This window comes from Pipistrellus kuhlii, unplaced genomic scaffold, assembly GCF_014108245.1.
Source record: "Pipistrellus kuhlii isolate mPipKuh1 unplaced genomic scaffold, mPipKuh1.p scaffold_m20_p_7, whole genome shotgun sequence".
Lineage (NCBI taxonomy): Eukaryota > Metazoa > Chordata > Mammalia > Chiroptera > Vespertilionidae > Pipistrellus > Pipistrellus kuhlii.
Genome location: NW_023425573.1, coordinates 16,474,306 through 16,491,403, shown reverse-complemented (window position 1 = coordinate 16,491,403; position 17,098 = coordinate 16,474,306). Strand labels below are relative to the sequence as shown.

The window sequence follows — 17,098 nt, the reverse complement described above, 5'->3', positions numbered from 1 at the left end:
TTTACCTCCGTGAGGATTGCTACCAGCACGCCATGGTTATCTTCAGTTTTCTGGGTTTAACTAACTGGGTGTGATTTAAAAAATACTTGCACGTTAGGAGCATGTGCTCGCTGCCTAGAAACCGGATTCAGTGTGTGGGCGAACCCTGTTTTAGCTGAAGGTACCTGGGCTGGACATAACCGTCTTTTTTCCCCCCAGATCCTATCAATACAGAAGCATTTCATGTTACCATTTTTAGAAGGTTAAGTTTCTCTGAAGTCCTAAAGTGCAGTTCTTTTATACATTTTACTGTAAAGAAGGATGTTGGTAACAGCAGTAGTTTTGCCCCATAGATGACGTGATTTGTGTGGAATTAATGACCAAGGTCAGCGGGCCCCGTAGGACCCCGTGACCCCATGAAGGGAACTGAGTCTGTGTGTCAGCCTGTGGTCTCAGGCTTCCTCTGCGTGGCTGTCACTTGGGGAGGAGGGCCTGTCCTGTGAGTCTCAGGAAGCACGTTGCAGTGAGCTCAGCTACACGGATGATCACTAGAGTCGGGCTTATATGTCCAAGGATATGTGTTCCCGAAACCTCACTTTAACCTTAAAGTCCCTGCATTCCTGCGCTGCTATAATTTCAGGAGCCATTTTCCTTGTCCTTGTCCCCTGTAAGTTTGAGGTTTGAAATGGTTACGAATCTGGCAACTCCACAGCCGAAAGGGAAATGAGCATCAGTCACGGAGACGAGGACGACTTGCCTACATTGTATGGGGAGGGTGTTCACACCTCATTGCTGTGCAGGCATGGAGAGGGGCCTGGCCCTCACATCCCCACAGGGACCAGGCTGGCCCCCGGGGCAAGAGACGGGGAGGGGGGGCGGGGGGGGGCGGGGAGTAGCCACTGGGGCCTCTGGCAGCTTGGAGCGTGCGTTTCCCTTCTGAGGGCAGCGAGCACTACTCAGGGCCACCCCGTCCTCATCACATGGGGATGGCCCGCTGTGGCTGGATCTGAGGACATTGGTCAGAGAAGCTTGCCATCTGAGCTCCTGTGTGAAGTCCTCATTTTAAAGACACATGTGAAACACTTTTCTACAATCTGAATTTGGTGAGCAGATTGCTCTTTCCTGGTGGAGAAATAGCGTAAGCCTACAGTTAAACCCAGAAAACTAGAAGCGAAAGGTACCTATCGTGCCTGAATGATTCAAGTTGGCTAATATCTTGCGAAAGCCTAACTCTCCCATTTATAGCTTAATGATAATAAATAGTTTATTTTCCCCTCAATTTCAAAATTTAACTGCATTGTTCATGCATTCAGCAAACGCCTGGCGCCGGTGTCTTGTTATACTGTAGCATACAGCATGAATACAGCGGGTAGCCAGCGGGAAATGGCTGTGAGGCGATGTCTTCAGCACAGCAGCAGTAACCCGGGGGAAGATGGGTAGGAGTGGGGATGAGAGGAGAATCATTGCAGTTAGATGGAAGACAGTGCTAGTTCAAATCTAATTCTGTTCTTATTTTTAGTACACTCCCATTTCCAACTTCGTATGCATGGCTTTTGGAAACGGCAGTGTAGTTCTTCAGGCCTTTTTCCCCCCCTTTTAAGAGCAATTCCAAATGAAAATCGCCTTCTGTCATCTTTTCCTGAAGCATGCTCTGGTCTGGGACGCATTTGCCGCTACAAAAGGGCCTGTAAGATGTTTCTCATCGAATCATCAGGTTTCTGAGCAGTTAGTTAAAAGGGTTTAAAATACCGCCGCAAACGCTGGGCACTGCCACGGGGCAGGTCTGCATTCCTCTGCCTCTGACCTGGCTCCGGGCTCGGTGTGCGCCCGCCGTCCCCCTCCCTCCAGAGGCACCTGCTCCCCGCTCACCCCGCTCACCGCCATCTGCTTCCCCCTCAGGTGCGCCGGGAGTACCGGAAGTTCTTCAGAGCCAACGCAGGGAAGAAAATATACGAGTTCACGATCCAGAGGATTGTAAGTCTGCCTTCTGCCCAGGCTCCTGGGCACCGTGGGCCACACGTTGACACACCAGCCGTCACAGGCGCCTCCCGTGCCACGCTCCGTCTTCGTGGTCACACTGAGCCAGTGGCTTCTCCCTCCCCTCGCACCCAGCAGCACTGTCCCGGGAGAGCTGTCCGCGGCCCACGTGTAGTTAATAGAATGTCATTGCTTAAATCACAAGTGTCAAACACAAGGCCCTCGGGCCAAATCCGTCCCGCCAGGCCTTGCAATGTGGCCCGCACCGCGCTGTCATCACTGCACTCCGCTGCGTTTCCATCACAATGACAGTTTATGACTGTTCAGTAAACCATTCGGCCCGCGATTTAGGCTGGATTTTAGATTTTGGCCCCTTCTCTGATTGAGTTCGACACCCCTAGCTTAAATAAAAAGTTATTTGACGGGAGAACACACGTTGGGGGAACTCGAGCCGGGAAAGTTGGGTGTTGTAGTGCAGGCTGCTCTGACCACAGCCCTGCTGACCGGGCGGCTGGAAGGGTCAGCATCTGCTTCTCGCAGACCTGGAGGCGGGCACCGAGGGAGATGGGCACCGAGGGCAGGTGGGCACCGAGGGTCGCTAGGCAGGCTGTCGGCTGTGGCAATGGCAGCAGTGAGGAGAGGGAAGCCGCTCTCTTCCGTCCCTTCTGATCAGGGTGCAAGGCTCGTCACGGGAGCTCTAGCCTCGTGGCCTTTGGCCTTTAAACTTCATTACCTCCAGAGGCCCCGACTCCTGATGCCTTCCTGTTGGGGAGTAGGGTTTCAGTGTGGGGATTTGGGGATACTGTGCTGCCCTGAGCTGCCTCAGCCAGGCCGGCCACCGAGCCGTGGGAGCGGGAGCAGGAGAGAAGGCTCTGGCAGGCCCCAGCCGACCAGATGGGCCTGGCGTCCCTGTGCTGTCGGAGGTGAGCGCAGTGAGCAGGGCGAGCTCTGGGCCGTGGGCCCCACCTCTCACGGGGTGCGGGGTGAGCGAGCGCCTCACTCCGGGGCCTCGGTTCGTTCTTGGGGGGATCATGGCGCTGAGCTCGTGGGTGCTGGAGGTTCACTCGGGGTAAAGGCCTGACACCCTCCGCGCCAGCCCTGCTGGAGGACCGGCAGGCAATGCCGTCCACGGGCCTGGAAGGGTGCAGATGGCTTATGTCTGCAGTGCTGTGGGCCGCCACCCCCGCATGGCCACACAGGGCTCTGGAGCCCTCGGAGTGCCACCTGTGACTGAGGAGCCAGCTTATTTACTTTGTTTGGTTTTAGTTGAAATTTAAGTAGCGCTAGCCACGTGAGAGCACAGCCCTCTGGTGTTAGCTGGAGTCGACATTCCTGTTTCTATTAGGACTAGCGGCCTGGTACACGAAGTTTGTGCACCCTTTCCAATCTGGGACATCCCTCTCACAATCTGGGACTGCTGGCTCCCAACCACTCACCCGCCTGCCCGCCTGATCACCCCCTAACCACTCCCCTGCCAGCCTGGTCAACAACTAACTGCTCCTCTGCTGGCCCAATCGCCCCCAACTGCCCTCCTCTGCTGGCCTGATCACCCCTATTGCCCTCCCCTGTGGCCTGATAGCCCACAACTGCCCTACCCTGTCAGCCACCTTATGGTGGCTATCTTTGACTACGTGAGGCAGCCATCTTGTGCAAGGGCATGAGGGTAAATTTGCATATTACCTCTTTATTACATGGGACGACTGTCCGTGTTCTTCCTTCGTCTTAACTGGTGGGTGGGGCTCTGATTCCCGCAGCCCCCATGGGGAAGGGACCGAGAGAGACGTCACGGTCCAGAGTTCCCAGGCCTGACACTTGCCAGTCCCGGCAGAGGCTGCTGTTTGATCTGATTTGTGAAAAACAAGGACATTTCTGGTATTTCACTCACCTGGCATCTCCCTTCAAACCTGACACAGATGCAGAAGTACTTCTTGGAGATGAAAAGCAAGATGCCCTCCTTGTCTCCCATTGACAAGAACTGGCCGCCCAGGCCTTTCCTGTTCCTGGATTCCACTCACAAGGAGCTGAAAAGGATCTTCCACTTGTGGAGGGTAAAAAACATCTTCTTTTTGGAGACTCCTTACCACATTCTCTGTGTGTGAGAAGTGAATGTCTGCCACCTCTTCCTCTAGCCTGGAGGGGACTGTTGGAAGATGGGGGCGGAGGGCGGGTATTTTATTTTCTCGCCCGGGACCGCGCGTGGCAGGTGTGCCCGGGGTCTCCTTTTGTCCAGGGAAGGGGTGTGCGTGGCTGTGTCGTCTTTCCCATTCAGATCCCACTTGCCTTTTTGTTTTGTTTTGTTTTCATCCTCTCTGAAGGAATGATACTATAGGACAGTGGTCGGCAAACTCATTAGTCAGCAGAGCCAAATACCAACAGTACAACGACTAAAGTTTCTTTTGAGAGCCACATTTTTTAAGCTTAAACTTCTTCTAACCCCACTTATTCAAAACAGACTCGCCCAGGCTGTGGTATTTTGCGGAAGAGCCACACTCAAGGGGCCAGAGAGCCACAGTTCGCCGACCAGGGCTGTAGGAGAAAGGAATAATAACACGAACTTCTTCGCACGATGCGGGTCAACCCTGTCTGTCTGCTCTGAGTTTACGTGGTGGTTTTCCTCCTGCGAGTCTCCAGGAGGGTGGCGGCCTCGGGACTGGGGGCGGCAGGGACTGCCGTCGCAATGAGCAGATGGTGAGAGGCCAGGCCGCCCAAGGACCCTCGTGTGTGTGGAGAGAGTGTCCCCAGCCGGCACTGTGAGCAGAGGAAAGGACAGGGAAGGCCACACCGATGCTCTTACATGCAGAGTTTATCCACATTTATTCTTGCCGTATTAAATGGGCTTACTACATGTGAGGATGAAGAATGACCTATTTGTGCATGGGATGTCTTACGTTTTCTTCTCTTGTCTTCTTGTCCTGCAGTGTAAAAAGTACCGGGACCAGTTCACAGACCAGCAGAAGCTTATCTACGAAGAGAAGCTGGAAGCCAGCGAGCTCTTCAAAGACAAGAAGGCGCTGTACCCATCGAGGTATGGGGGCTGTGCTTCCCTCACAGCGGTCAGCATTTCAAAAATGTCTCAGATACGTGCAGGTCTTTTCTAGTAGAGGTTTCGGTGCTCCATGAGAGCTTTTTTTAATTACATGCCTTACTTTATAAGCATATTTATGTAGAAATAACAAACGCTCTGGAGCAACGATCATTTCTTGCCTTTATTCCATTGGCATCAGCTCAAACACTTCACTAAACAATTAGAACTCACACCCGGCTGCTGTGGCTCAGTGGTTAGTGTCAGCCTGTGCACCTGAGGTCATGGTTTGACTCCAGGTCGGGGTACATGCCCTAGTTGGGGGCTCGGTCCCCAATAGGAGGTTTGCAGGAGGTAGACAATCCATGTTTTTCTCTCCTCCCTTTCTCTCTGACATTAATAAAAACATTTGAAAAATAATAATAATTAGAAGTCACTTTTTAAAATAAAAGTTGTGTAGGTTACTAAGATAAGTTTGCATTGTAAGTTCCTGTTTCCATAAGTTTCAGAGTCTGGCCCAATTTCTGTTGGCCATTTACCGTCATCACCATTCCAGTCTTCCTGCTTTATTTAATGAGCTGGGTCAGAATTCGTTTGTAAGAGCCATGAGAGAGCGAGCCAGCGTACACTTTCTGAGTACTGCACGGGCATGGCTTTCGAGGCCCGTGCAGCGAGTTCATTTCCTTGGTTGTAGACACCAACTACTCATTAAAGGAAGGCATAGGCATGGCAGGTTCGCCGAGTGAGTTCCTTTCCCTGATAAAGACGGCTCATCAGGTATTCCTACATCCCCCAAGTTCATAATTTCCCCCAAGAATTCCCATCTTCTGGCATTTATGAAGAAATAAATTGTACGGTTTCAAGCCAGATCTGTAACAACGTTTAGTTTCCCCCGAAGAATGGCCTAGAAATGTAAATGCATTACATGCTAAATGTACTCACATGCACTGCATGTGGTACACCTGTATTCTCTGTGTCTTCATGCACATTTGAAAGCGCTTCCTTTCAGAGGATTAAAAGATCCGAACTAGCCACACTCATTTGGTTTAGATGTTTGAAGGGACACAGTGTCCTGGGTGGGCTGGTCTGGCGGCTCGAAGCGGTATCTTCTAAGTCAAACACGGTGACTGGATCCCAGGTTGGCCAGGCGGCCTGCTGTACGCAGCGTATACAGGCGGGAGCACCGTCTCTCTGCTTTCTCCGGCAGCTAGTTTTATTCCGTTTCTTCTTTCTATTTTTAACATGTAGAGTAGCCTTTTTAATTAACATTCCCTGTGCATGACTCTTAACTAGAGGGAGGAAAATGCATTTTTAAGGAAACCAGTTCAAAGGCTCTTAGCACTCTTTATTATTAAGAACACATTTGAATGTGGACAGTAACAAAAATGTTAACGACGTCAAGACAAATTTGGGGGGTGGGGAGGCATCACCCACGGCAGTCGGGGTGAAGGGCAGCCCAGGGGCGTGGGCCTCTTCCGCCCGGGTGCCCCCTCCCTCGCCTCCACTGTGTGAAGCTCGGCCCACGGGTGCCGGCCTTGTCCGTCCTGGGAGCTGTGAGACTGACCGCCGACACGGATTGTTCTTCCCCAACCCTCCACCCACCACACAAGCCTTCAAAGTGGTATGTGCCCATTGCCAGAACTTTCCAACTCAGAATGCAGCCGAAGGGTTTTGTTGGTGTGCTTGTGTGTCTTTGAAGAAGCTGCCCTGAGCGTGTCCCCCATCAGGTCTCGAGGGAAATTGTGTCTCGGCGTATGTGCACGATCACGCCTCTTGTGGGAAGCACTCTGTCTGAGAGATAATTGCTCCGGTTCTATTGTAGATGCTTACGTGGCCACTTCTGTCATATAGGGACACCTCTTAGGAGGAGAGGCCTGTTTTTTCTTTCATGTGTTGCCTCTTGGAGTCAGAATTTCCTGATAATATCACCTGTTCTATAGTTTCCTTCTAAGACCTATGGCTCTGGCCCTACTCTCCCTAGAAAATTATTGATTGTCCTACTCTGCGAGAACATGGGCTTTTCCTTTGGATCAGGTGATGGCGATGTTTGTGCTCTGTGTTCTGTTGCTGCGTGTTATTTAAAGGGATTAATAAGCCCTTTGTGGGCAGCTGTTACCTTGATAGTCACGGATCAGAGGAGCTGCCTTTCCCTTCAGGTGAGGCCCTGCACTTGGGTCCTGGGTCTTTCCTGTGAGTGATTTTTACCTTGATTGTTCCATGCGATAAGATTTTTATCGAAGTCCTGCCTACCAAATGCCAGGATCACATCAAAACTATTTTTGAGCCCAGCCGGTGTTGCTCAGTGGTTGGGCATTGGTCCATGAACCAAGAGGTCACTGGTTCGATTCCCGGTCTGGGTATTTGCTCAGGTTGTGGGCTCGATCTCCAGTGGGGAGGTGTGCAATGATGTTTCTCTCTCATTGATGTTTCTATCTCTCCCTTTCCCTTCTTCTCTCTCTCTAAAAAAAAAAAAAAAAAAAAAAAAAAAAAAAAAAAAAAGTCAATAAAAACATTTAAATATATACACTGAGTGGCCAGATTATTATGTGTTCAGAGATCATAATAATCTGCCCACTTAGTGTATATATTTAAATGTTTTCTGTGTGTGTGTGTATTTGAAACCGGTTTAAGGCTCCATTTCCAACTTACATTAGTATTGAGGACAGATGCAAATACAACATATAAAACATATAAAATAAGTTTACTTTCTATGGAACTGCCTGACCCTCTTTGGAATCAGCTGCCTGTTGTCTTGTCCAGCAGTTCTTCCACCTGACCCCGTGTCTGATGGGAGGGATTTGGTTTTGTTCTTTCTTTTTAGTGTTGGCCAGCCATTCCAAGGGGCTTACCTGGAAATCAACAAGAACCCCAAGTATAAGAAGCTCAAAGATGCCATTGACGAAAAGATCATCATTGCTGAGGTCGTCAACAAAATCAACCGTGCAAACGGCAAGGTGAATGATCCCCTGTGGGCTGTGGGCCGCGTCTGTCAGCTGGGACATTCTCTGTCGTCTTCCCGAATGTTAAAATTTTCACTTCAGTCCTGACCAGTTTGGCTCAGTGGATAGGGCGTCGGCCTATGGACTCAAGGGTCCCAGGTTCGATTCTGGTCAAGGGCATGTACCTTGGTTGCAGGCACATCCCCAATAGGTATGCAGGAGGCAGCCGATCAATGTTTCTCTCTCATCGATGTTTCTAACTCTCTCTCCCTCTCCCTTCCTCTCTGTAAAATATCAATAAAATATATTTTTTAAATAAATAAAATTTGCACTTCACATTCCCAGCGGGGTGGCTGTGCAGGGCGATGTCGCGCCCCCCCCCCCCCCCCAACTTCCAGGTTCGGAGGCATTGTGCCTGTTGATGTACCAATTCACATTGGTCTGTGAATTAACATGCCTTGCCTGTGCTTTACGTGTTCTCGGTTCGCAGAGGCATGTTTGCTGAGGCATATTGGGGTGAAATATTGAATTTCTGCAAATAACGAATGCTTTACATTCGTTATTTGGCCTTAGGGCTCGTTTTCCATCGCCGGTTTTGCATCCTGTTTGTTTCCTTTCCTTCAGAGCACCTCCCGGATTTTCCTCTTAACCAACAACAACCTCCTCCTCGCCGATCAGAAGTCCGGCCAGATCAAGTCGGAGGTGCCCCTGGTGGACGTGACCAAAGTGTCCATGAGCTCGCAGAACGACGGCTTCTTCGCCATCCACCTCAAGGAGGTAAGGAGCCCCCGCCGGCCTGACCGAAAGGGTTCGGCCTCGGTCCGCTCTCTCGGCCATCGGGGGAACGTGCCCCGAACCCAAACGGTCCTGTTGCCGGAAGACTCCGTGCTCCTCTTCCTGACGGTGGGGTTTGGCTGCAGCCCCTCCGGGAGAGATTCTCAGGCTCCGGGTTTTCAGGAACTGAAGGAGCTGAATCGCTTAGCGACGTGCTGGCCGGAACCACCGTCTGACCGAGCTGCTCCGGTCTGCGCCCGTTGCGCTGGGCACCGCTTTGAGAATAAACGGGTGGGACTGTGAAGAGGTTTCAAACGCTGCTCCCTCCGGTCGTGTCATCCACACAAACCCACTTAGTAATTGTCTTGTTCATCTTCAGTCTCGGGGCTTTGGAGTGAGAATGTGACTGCAGTCATCTGCCTGAGAATTTGGACCTGGAGATAGTTTGTGTTCTGAGCTCTTAGCTGAACCAGGACCGTCCTGACTTGAACCCCTGGAGTCGGCCTCACTGACTTTGCCGTAACCTTGGCCAGGCCCATGAGTGTCCCGTGCCAACCTCATTCTCCTCCTCTTTATTTATTTTTATTTTTTAAATATATTTTATTGATTTTTCTCACAGAGAGGAAGGGAGAGGGATAGAGAGCTAAACACGTCGATGAGAGAAACATTGACCAGCTGCCTCTTGCACACCCCCTACCGGGGATGTGCCCGCAACCAAGGTACATGCCCTTGACTGGAATCGAACCTGGGACCTTTCAGTCCGCAGACCGACGCTCTACCCCTGAGCCAAACCGGTTTCGGCATTCTTCTCCTCTTTAAAACGGGAGAACAGCGGCACCTGTTTCGTAGTGTTGTTCTAGGATTAAATGTAAAGTGCTTCCCATAGGGCTTGCCACCCGGGAAACAGTCACCAAATAAACGGGCAGCAAACAGTCCTCACGTTCAGCGACACGTGTCTCACTAACAGTGGCCTCGCCAGCGGCGTCCGAACTTGAGACAATCCCATAGCCTCGTTCGGCCTGTTTCCTCGGCTGTGACTCTCAGCCTGGTGGAGGCATGGTCAGCCCGAGATGATCCTGAGCCCCGGCCGCCCCTAAAGGCAGCGCTGCTGCCCAGGCCACATCCCCGGTCAGCCAGGCCAGGGTCTCAGAGGGGCGCCAGCACCCCGTGTTTCAGACGCCCTCCAGGGGGGTCCCTCGCACAGCGAGCAGAGCCTCGGCCTGGGGCTGACTGTTGGCGATTGTTACAGCTCTGACTTCTTTAACCGAATCAACGGGGAGGGTTTAAGCAGCGCTTTGAGAGCGAGTTCCAGGTGAGGTCAGAGGTCGGACCTGCGTGTGGAAGCAGGTGACCAGGCGGGAGGCCAGCGAGTCTGCTTCCAGCCAGCTCCTGGGGACCCTGAGGGCGCCTCCGCCCATCCAACAGCTTTGGGGAGCTTGGGGTTACCTACGTGCGGGGAGCGGTGTGGGAGAAGTACTGCTTCTGTCGCCCGTTTACCGGAAGGATGCGCCCCAAACTGATGCTTACAGGACCGTGTGCTCGCTCAGCAGCCTGCGAGCTCTGCCTCCTGCGCCACCTCCTCACCGTCTGGCCCGCTTTGTCCTCCAGGGCTCCGAGGCGGCCAGCAAAGGGGACTTCCTCTTCAGCAGCGACCACCTGATCGAGATGGCCACCAAGCTCTACCGGACGACTCTCAGCCAGACCCGACAGAAGCTCAACATCGAGATTTCCGATGAGTACGTGCATGCGCTATGGCATACCCTGCGTGCTCCCGGCTGCCTTGTTTCGGGGACGGACGCGACCTGAGCTCACTCGTTGGTGCAGCCCCTGCTAGAGAGAGCCCAGTGTGTGTCTCATCATTCCAGATGATGGTGGGCAGGGAGCAACCGGGGGCCTCCTTCCTGCACCTCACCTCTAGTGGGAGAGGAAAGCATGCACCAATAGAATAACTTGGTGACGTGGCGTACGTTAGAGGGGGGAGCAGGTGAAGGGTCGGAGGTTGCTGGCTGTGGAGATCAGGAGGGTCTCATTTTAGTGACACTTGTGTTGAGGCTGGAATCCAGGGGGGGAGCCAGGCAGCAGTCCAGGGGTGGCCTTCCGGGGCGGCCGCAGGTGCAAAGGCCCTGAGATGGGGCAGGCCTGGATGCAGAGTGAGATGAGAGAGAGGCAGGCCCAGGTGGACTCGGGGACAGAGTGAGAGGAGAGAGAGGCAGGCCTGGGGTGGACTCGGGGACCAAGGGTGAGGAGAGAGAGGCAGGCCGGCCCTGTGGAGCTCGGGAGCGGAGCGGAGGAGCTGAGATTTCCCGGAAGAGGATGAAGCCGCAGTAGGTCTGGGGCGAGGGTGGGGCGTGATCCGATTTGTTGGTTTCAAAGCTCGCTCTGCCCGAGGTGTGGAGAGCGACTGTAGGGAGTCGAGAGTGGAGGCAGAGGAAGGAGCTGGGAGCTTCTCCAAGCTGTCCTCACTGAGGATGACGGGCAAGGAGGGTGTGGCTTAGGCTAGGGCTGTGGTCAGCAAACTACAGCTCACGAGCCACATGTGGCTCTCTGGTAGGGTGACCAGACGTCCCGCTTTTGGTGGGACAGTCCTGGTTTTTAACAATTTTAAAAAAATTGTCCTGCGGTGTTTTAAAAAAAGCCCCGATTTTTGGAAAGATTCAAAAATCGGGACTATCCCACCAAAAGCGGGACGTCTGGTCACCTTACTCTTTGGCCCCTTGAGTGTGGCTCTTCCACAAAATACCACAGCCTGGGAGAATCTATTTTGAAGAAGTGGCATTAGAAGAAGTTTAAGTTTAAAAAAACTTGGCTCTCAAAAGAAATGTCAGTCGTTGTCCTGTTGCTATTTGGCTCTGTGGACTAATGAGTTTGCCGACCACTGGGCTAGGTTGTGAGTGGGAGCTGTGAGCAATAGGTTTCAAGTGTAGTTTGAAGGGAAACAAGACCTTATTAATAGATTGGGAGTTAGGTTTTGAACCCAAATGGTGATAACCATTCACTGCAGTGCAGTAGAGGACACTGAAGAAAGAGGGGCTTGGGGGTGGGGGTAGCATGAAATAGAGTGGTGTACTGTGTTTTGTGTGTGTGGTTTTTTTTAAAATATATTTTATTGATTATTTTACAGACAGGAAGGGAGAGAGAGAGAGTTAGAAACATCAATGAGAGAGAATCATCGATCAGCTGCCTATTGCACACCCTCCACTGGGGATATGCCCGCAACCAAGGTACATGCCCTTGACCGGAATCGAACCCGAGACCCTTCAGTCCGCAGGTCCATGCTCTATCCACTGAGCCAAACCGGTTTCAGTGGTGTGCTGTGTTTTGATGCCTTTAGTTTCACGTGTTGATAACTAGTATTACAGAGTGAGCGTTTCATGTGGACAGGGGCCTGCTCTTGAAATTTACTTTTTTTTTTTTACATTAGGGCCCTAATTATAGAGACTTTTTTGCAGGCAGGTTGGAGTACTCCCTTCTCCCTCCCCAATTATTAAGTCTATCAATATGAGATCATTTGAATGAATTTGAGCCACCGTGTGGTTTGATACTTAATTTTTTTCGGTAGATTATTTACTTTCTGCTTATGTACTTTCCTCGAATTTATCATAATCCTTTGCACATAACCAGGTTGTTCAGGAAACGGTTTTATTTTCCTAGTTACGGTTTTGCCAGCCTGTTCTATTTCAGCTCTTTCTAGAAGTCTTTCTGTAGTAAATCCACACCCATTCCTACCCCTGTGTAAACCGAACATGGCCTCCTGGGTGTGTTGGCACTTACAGACCCTTAGTTCAGTGTCTGTTCTCATTTTGCACGAAGGATGGTGCCTGGATTGGATAGGAGATGGGCTGTTGTTTGTACTCTGCATTGGAAATGGCAGTGTGGACGAAATAACGCTCTCCTTATTGAGTCCTTTCCCACAGACTACTGAGGAAAAAGCTAAGGGCTAGTTGGAGTCCAGTCAATCATTGTTTTAAGCTGACGGAACCTGTTAGAGCAGCGGTCGCCCGCCTTTCGGACCTCACGGACCACCGGCGGTCTGCAGACCCCGGCTGGCGGCCGCTGTTCTGGAGCTCGATGCTCCCTTCGTTGACATCTGTGACTGGGGGTGCTGGGCTCTGGGTGGTGGCGGCAGGTCTGTACCCCCGTTCGGAGCCCCTCGGGCGGGGGTGGAGAGCCTGTGGTTGGCCGGCTGCGTGGACAGGATGGAGGCACAGAGGGCTTTATATCCCCACAGCCGGCTACACGGTTCCCTACTTTGAAATACACACTTTGGCGGGAAATAACAGCAGAGTGGGCAGGTGCGGCCAAGGCTGTGCGGGCAGACTGTGAACAGCCGAAGTTGAGAAGCCCTCGATGCTGGACCCTCCAACCCTCTTTCCCTGAAATCCGTTCCTTCCTTTGTTGATAACTGAGTAGGACCCCTTGCCCCACAGAAATAGAAAGGCATGGAAAGGAGCCCATTGTTCTTTCCGCTCGAGATCTGGAGCCACATGCGGCTCTTTGGCCTCTTGAGTGTGTGGCTCTTCCACAAAACACCACGGCCTGGGCGAGTCTATTGTGAAGAAGTGGCGTTAGAAGAAGTTTAAGTTTAAAAAACTTGGCTCTCCAAAGAAATGTCAATTGTTGTCCTGTTGCTATTTGGCTCTGTTGACTGATGAGTTTGCTGACTGCCGCCCTGGAGGGATGTGCTTAGGGCTGAGCCGGAGCTACAGCAGCGTGTGCCACCTGCTGATGGGGCCTGTGTACACAGAGCTGATGGACCCATGTTCACGGTGCTGATGGGAAGGAGAAGCGTGTCCAGATCAGGGTCTGTTGGAAAGCTGGAGCCACGGATCGCCAGTGTTCTGCGCCAACACTCACCTGCCTTGTCCTCCCCCAGGTTCCTGGTGCAGTTCCGACAGGACAAGGTGTGCGTGAAGTTCATCCAGGGCAACCAGAAGAACGGGAGCGTCCCCACGTGCAAGCGGAAAAACAACCGTCTCCTGGAAGTGGCGGTTCCTTAGCGGGCGCCCCCACCCCCGCCCCGCCCCCTCTGCGCGCATGGACTCGTTTCTTTGTAATAGTGCAATTTGGTTTGGTTTGGTTCGGGCTCATCATATGTTTGGGAATTGTCCAAGGCTGATACCATTAGAGCCCCTTGGCGAAATAAAAACACTCGACTAATCACTTTTTATTGAATCGTTTTAACCCTGAGGGCACACCTCCTGTGCGTGACCCCGGGACCGGACTGCAGTGGCGACTGTGTCCACAGCGTGTCCTCTGTTCAGTCCTCGAGTTAGATCTGTGCACCCCAAGCCCGCATATTACTCATACATCACTAACGCATCTAAGGATAGGGAGCGGTCTTAAGGACGGCTCGTTCACTCATCAGCTATTTATTGAAGGCCTCCTCGGCGAGACTCTGTGCTCGATGGTAGGGAACGTCAGTGGGAATTTTTGTTTGTTTGCTTTTAAGGCCGTGGCATCCTGGCTGATTGTGGGGGTTTTGTGGAGACCAGAACAGTCCCTGTTGCTGATGGGCAGCGTGATGCGGAAGCCCTGGTGTGGTTTCGACACTATGCCCTTCGAGAAGGGCTGGTCCTAGAAAGGAGAAATGTACAACTGGGTAACATGCCTCCGCGTGTGAAAAGAGGAAACTGACATTTGAACGGGACTTTTCATTGGTTTCGACCTCTTGTCATGGCTTAGGAAACAGTCATTCTTCCTTTAGGGGAAAAAAAAAATGACAGGAGCAGCTCAGTAAGGTTATATTTTCCATTTCTGGTAGACAGCATGTGTGATCCTACAGCATGGGCAGGGTGTTGTTTCACACAAATCTGAACAAATCCTTTCAACAGCTGACTAAAGGGAGGGCTGGGGTCCTTTCAGATGGCGGCAAACGTTCTGTATGATGTGCAATAAGCATCCAAGATCTTGGGGGGTTTTTTTTTGGAAAGTTTTATTTATAAAATACATTTTGTATGAGAGAGGTGACTGGTGCAGGGGGCATATTTTAATCAAGGATCAAAACTGTTCACTTGCAGAACTTCTTTTCTTTTTTCAAATTTACACTACAGACTCGTTTTGGAAGCTGCCTTTTAAACTTTGGAACCAAATTGTTTCCCATTTGGAGGATAATGTATATGCCACGGTCTGTTAAATAATAAAACTGTTCTAATCTGGTGCCATTTCCTGGGTCGCAGCTGTATTTTTGTATTCCGAGCTACTTTTCCTATGGTGTGTGTCAATACAGTGTCACACAGAAAGGCTTTCCCACCAGACATTCTGTGCTCTCTGTGTCGTTGAACTTCGCTTGTCTTAGAAACCAGAAACATCCATTGAGAGTATTTTCTGCAGGTTTTTTTTTTTTCTTTCTTTCTTTTTTGTGCCTGAAACTATTGCTTCCTTAAGATGTTCCCAGAAACCTCTGTGTGCATTGGTGCCGACACAGGAAGCAATTGCTTCCTTTGGTCTCCTCCAGCGTCTACCCAAAGGGCTAGGCTGATGATTCCTCAAACAGGTGAGTAGAAATTCGGAGCCTGGAGGTGTTTTTATTTTATTTTGTAATTTTATTGAATTGATTGGGGTGATATTGGTTAATAAAGTTATACAGGTTTCCGTACACAATTCTACAGTACATCTGCTGTACACTCTACTGTGTGTTCATGCCCAAAGTCAAGTCTCCTTCCATCACCATTTATGCCCCCTCTTCCCTCCACCCCCTCCCCACCCCTCTTCCCTTTGGTCATCCCCACACTGCTGTCTGCGTCTATGAGGTTTGTTGTTGTTTTGTGGTATTTTGTTGTTGGTTTTTGCTTAATTTCTTCATCTTCTTCACTCAGCCCTCCAGCCCCCTCCCCTCTAACAGCTGTCAGTCTGTCTCTGTGAGTCTGTTTCCATTCTGTTTATTTTGTGCATTAGATTCTACATTAAAAAAAAATTTTTTTTTTAATATTTAATATATCACGCCGGCCGGGTAGCTCACTTGGTTAGAGCATCATCTGGAAAACCACGGTTGTGGGTTGGATCCCTGTCAGGGCACAGACAGGAACCAATCAGTGGATGCAGAAATAAGCGGGACGGCACACAGATGTTTCTCTCTCTTCCCCTTCCTCTGCCTCTAAAACCAATAAGGAAAAAGAAACCAGCCTTTCAGGAAAGCGTAACTCTTGCATTCCCATTGTTCAAATGCCAGTAAGGCTAAGAAGAGGGAAGGTACACACTCTCCATCTCGCCCGTTCCCGCGCCCTCCCAGAAATCACCGTTGTGTTCCGTTGCCTTTGCGTTACTGTGTGCGAGCTTACCGGAGGAGACGAAAACACAGGCTCCTGGCTTCCTTCTCTTTAGTAGACAAAAGCGAGTGTGTTGTCGGCGTTACTCTGCCGTTCTCACTCTTCGTTCTGTTGGCAGGGCATAGACTCCCGTCGTCCGGATGCGCTGCTGTGTGGAGCCGGGCCCCTGCGGTCCTCACCGGGCTGTGCGCTGATGGAGGGGAGGGGCCTCTCCAGGGGCCTCCTTGTTCCAGGTCCCTGGCTCGTTGTTTGCGGATCGTGTGCAATGGCAGTTAGAGTGATATGTTTTTCAGCATTCGTTTCCTATAAAGCAGTGTTTCCCAAACTTCTCTCATGATGAGAATCACCTGGTGGCGTTGTTACACTACAGATTCCGGAATCCCAACTAAGAGGTGCTAGACTAGAATGTTTGGGAACATATAGGTAAAATTGTATACTTAACTTAGTGCTCTGTACAATTTTACCTATATGCTCCCCAAAATTCTAGTTTAGCACCTCTTTAGAGTAGGGATTCAGTAATCTAGTTTAACAACGCCACCAGGTGATTCTCACCATGAGAGAAGTTTGGGAAACACTGCTGTAGAGGAACCATTTAACCTCAAACTTTGGGGTAAGTATTCTGCTCGGATTTAAAAAGATCTCTACAAAGTGGTTTTAAGTGGGACTCCCTTGGCATACACATCCTGGTACATCGCCGCAGTATTCGGTGGTTTCGTCGGATCCTGAAATTCGCCCTGGGTGGGTTGTGACGAGCTTTGGTGGAAAGGTTTTCTGAGCTTCAGCGAGAAAGCTTTCTTATGGACCAGGGTGAGGCCTGCCTCCTCGAGGCCCCTAAACAAGGCAGCAGGGGGAGAGCACCCCCAGTGCCGCCGAGGGACTGTTCCTGGGCTTCGGGTGTCTGTAGAGACGCCCCCTTTCCTTTCCGGAGGGAGCAAGCCAGCAGTTAAGGGGAGGGTGCCCGCTGAGAGCAGTGACTTCGAGGTCTGCAGCGCGGAAGTGGAGTATGAACCCTGGTTCAGTCCCGAGGTGAGTGTTCGCCGCCCTCCAGAGGGACGTGGCCTTTGTTCTGTGGGAAGCCCTTCCCCTTCGCCGTCGGGGAAAGCAGGGCTCCATTGACCTCGCTGGACCTGAGGAGGGAGCCG

General features: G+C 51.3%; 1 protein-coding gene across 6 annotated transcripts in view; it reads left to right on the top strand.

The window, feature by feature from the left end:
* Window positions 1-14,852, top strand: part of MYO1B (myosin IB) — a 137,368-nt gene extending 122,516 nt beyond the window's left edge. For all 6 annotated transcript variants that reach the window (XM_045575324.1, XM_036421606.2, XM_036421607.2 and 3 more), the window contains 7 exons: window positions 1,879-1,953; window positions 3,870-4,004; window positions 4,875-4,981; window positions 7,800-7,932; window positions 8,542-8,694; window positions 10,300-10,427; window positions 13,565-14,852. In XM_045575324.1, coding sequence (XP_045431280.1) covers window positions 1,879-1,953; window positions 3,870-4,004; window positions 4,875-4,981; window positions 7,800-7,932; window positions 8,542-8,694; window positions 10,300-10,427; window positions 13,565-13,688 — 855 coding nt within the window. In that variant the 3' untranslated portion in view covers window positions 13,689-14,852. The remainder of the gene's footprint in view (window positions 1-1,878; window positions 1,954-3,869; window positions 4,005-4,874; window positions 4,982-7,799; window positions 7,933-8,541; window positions 8,695-10,299; window positions 10,428-13,564) is intronic.
* Window positions 14,853-17,098: the final 2,246 nt, after the last annotated feature.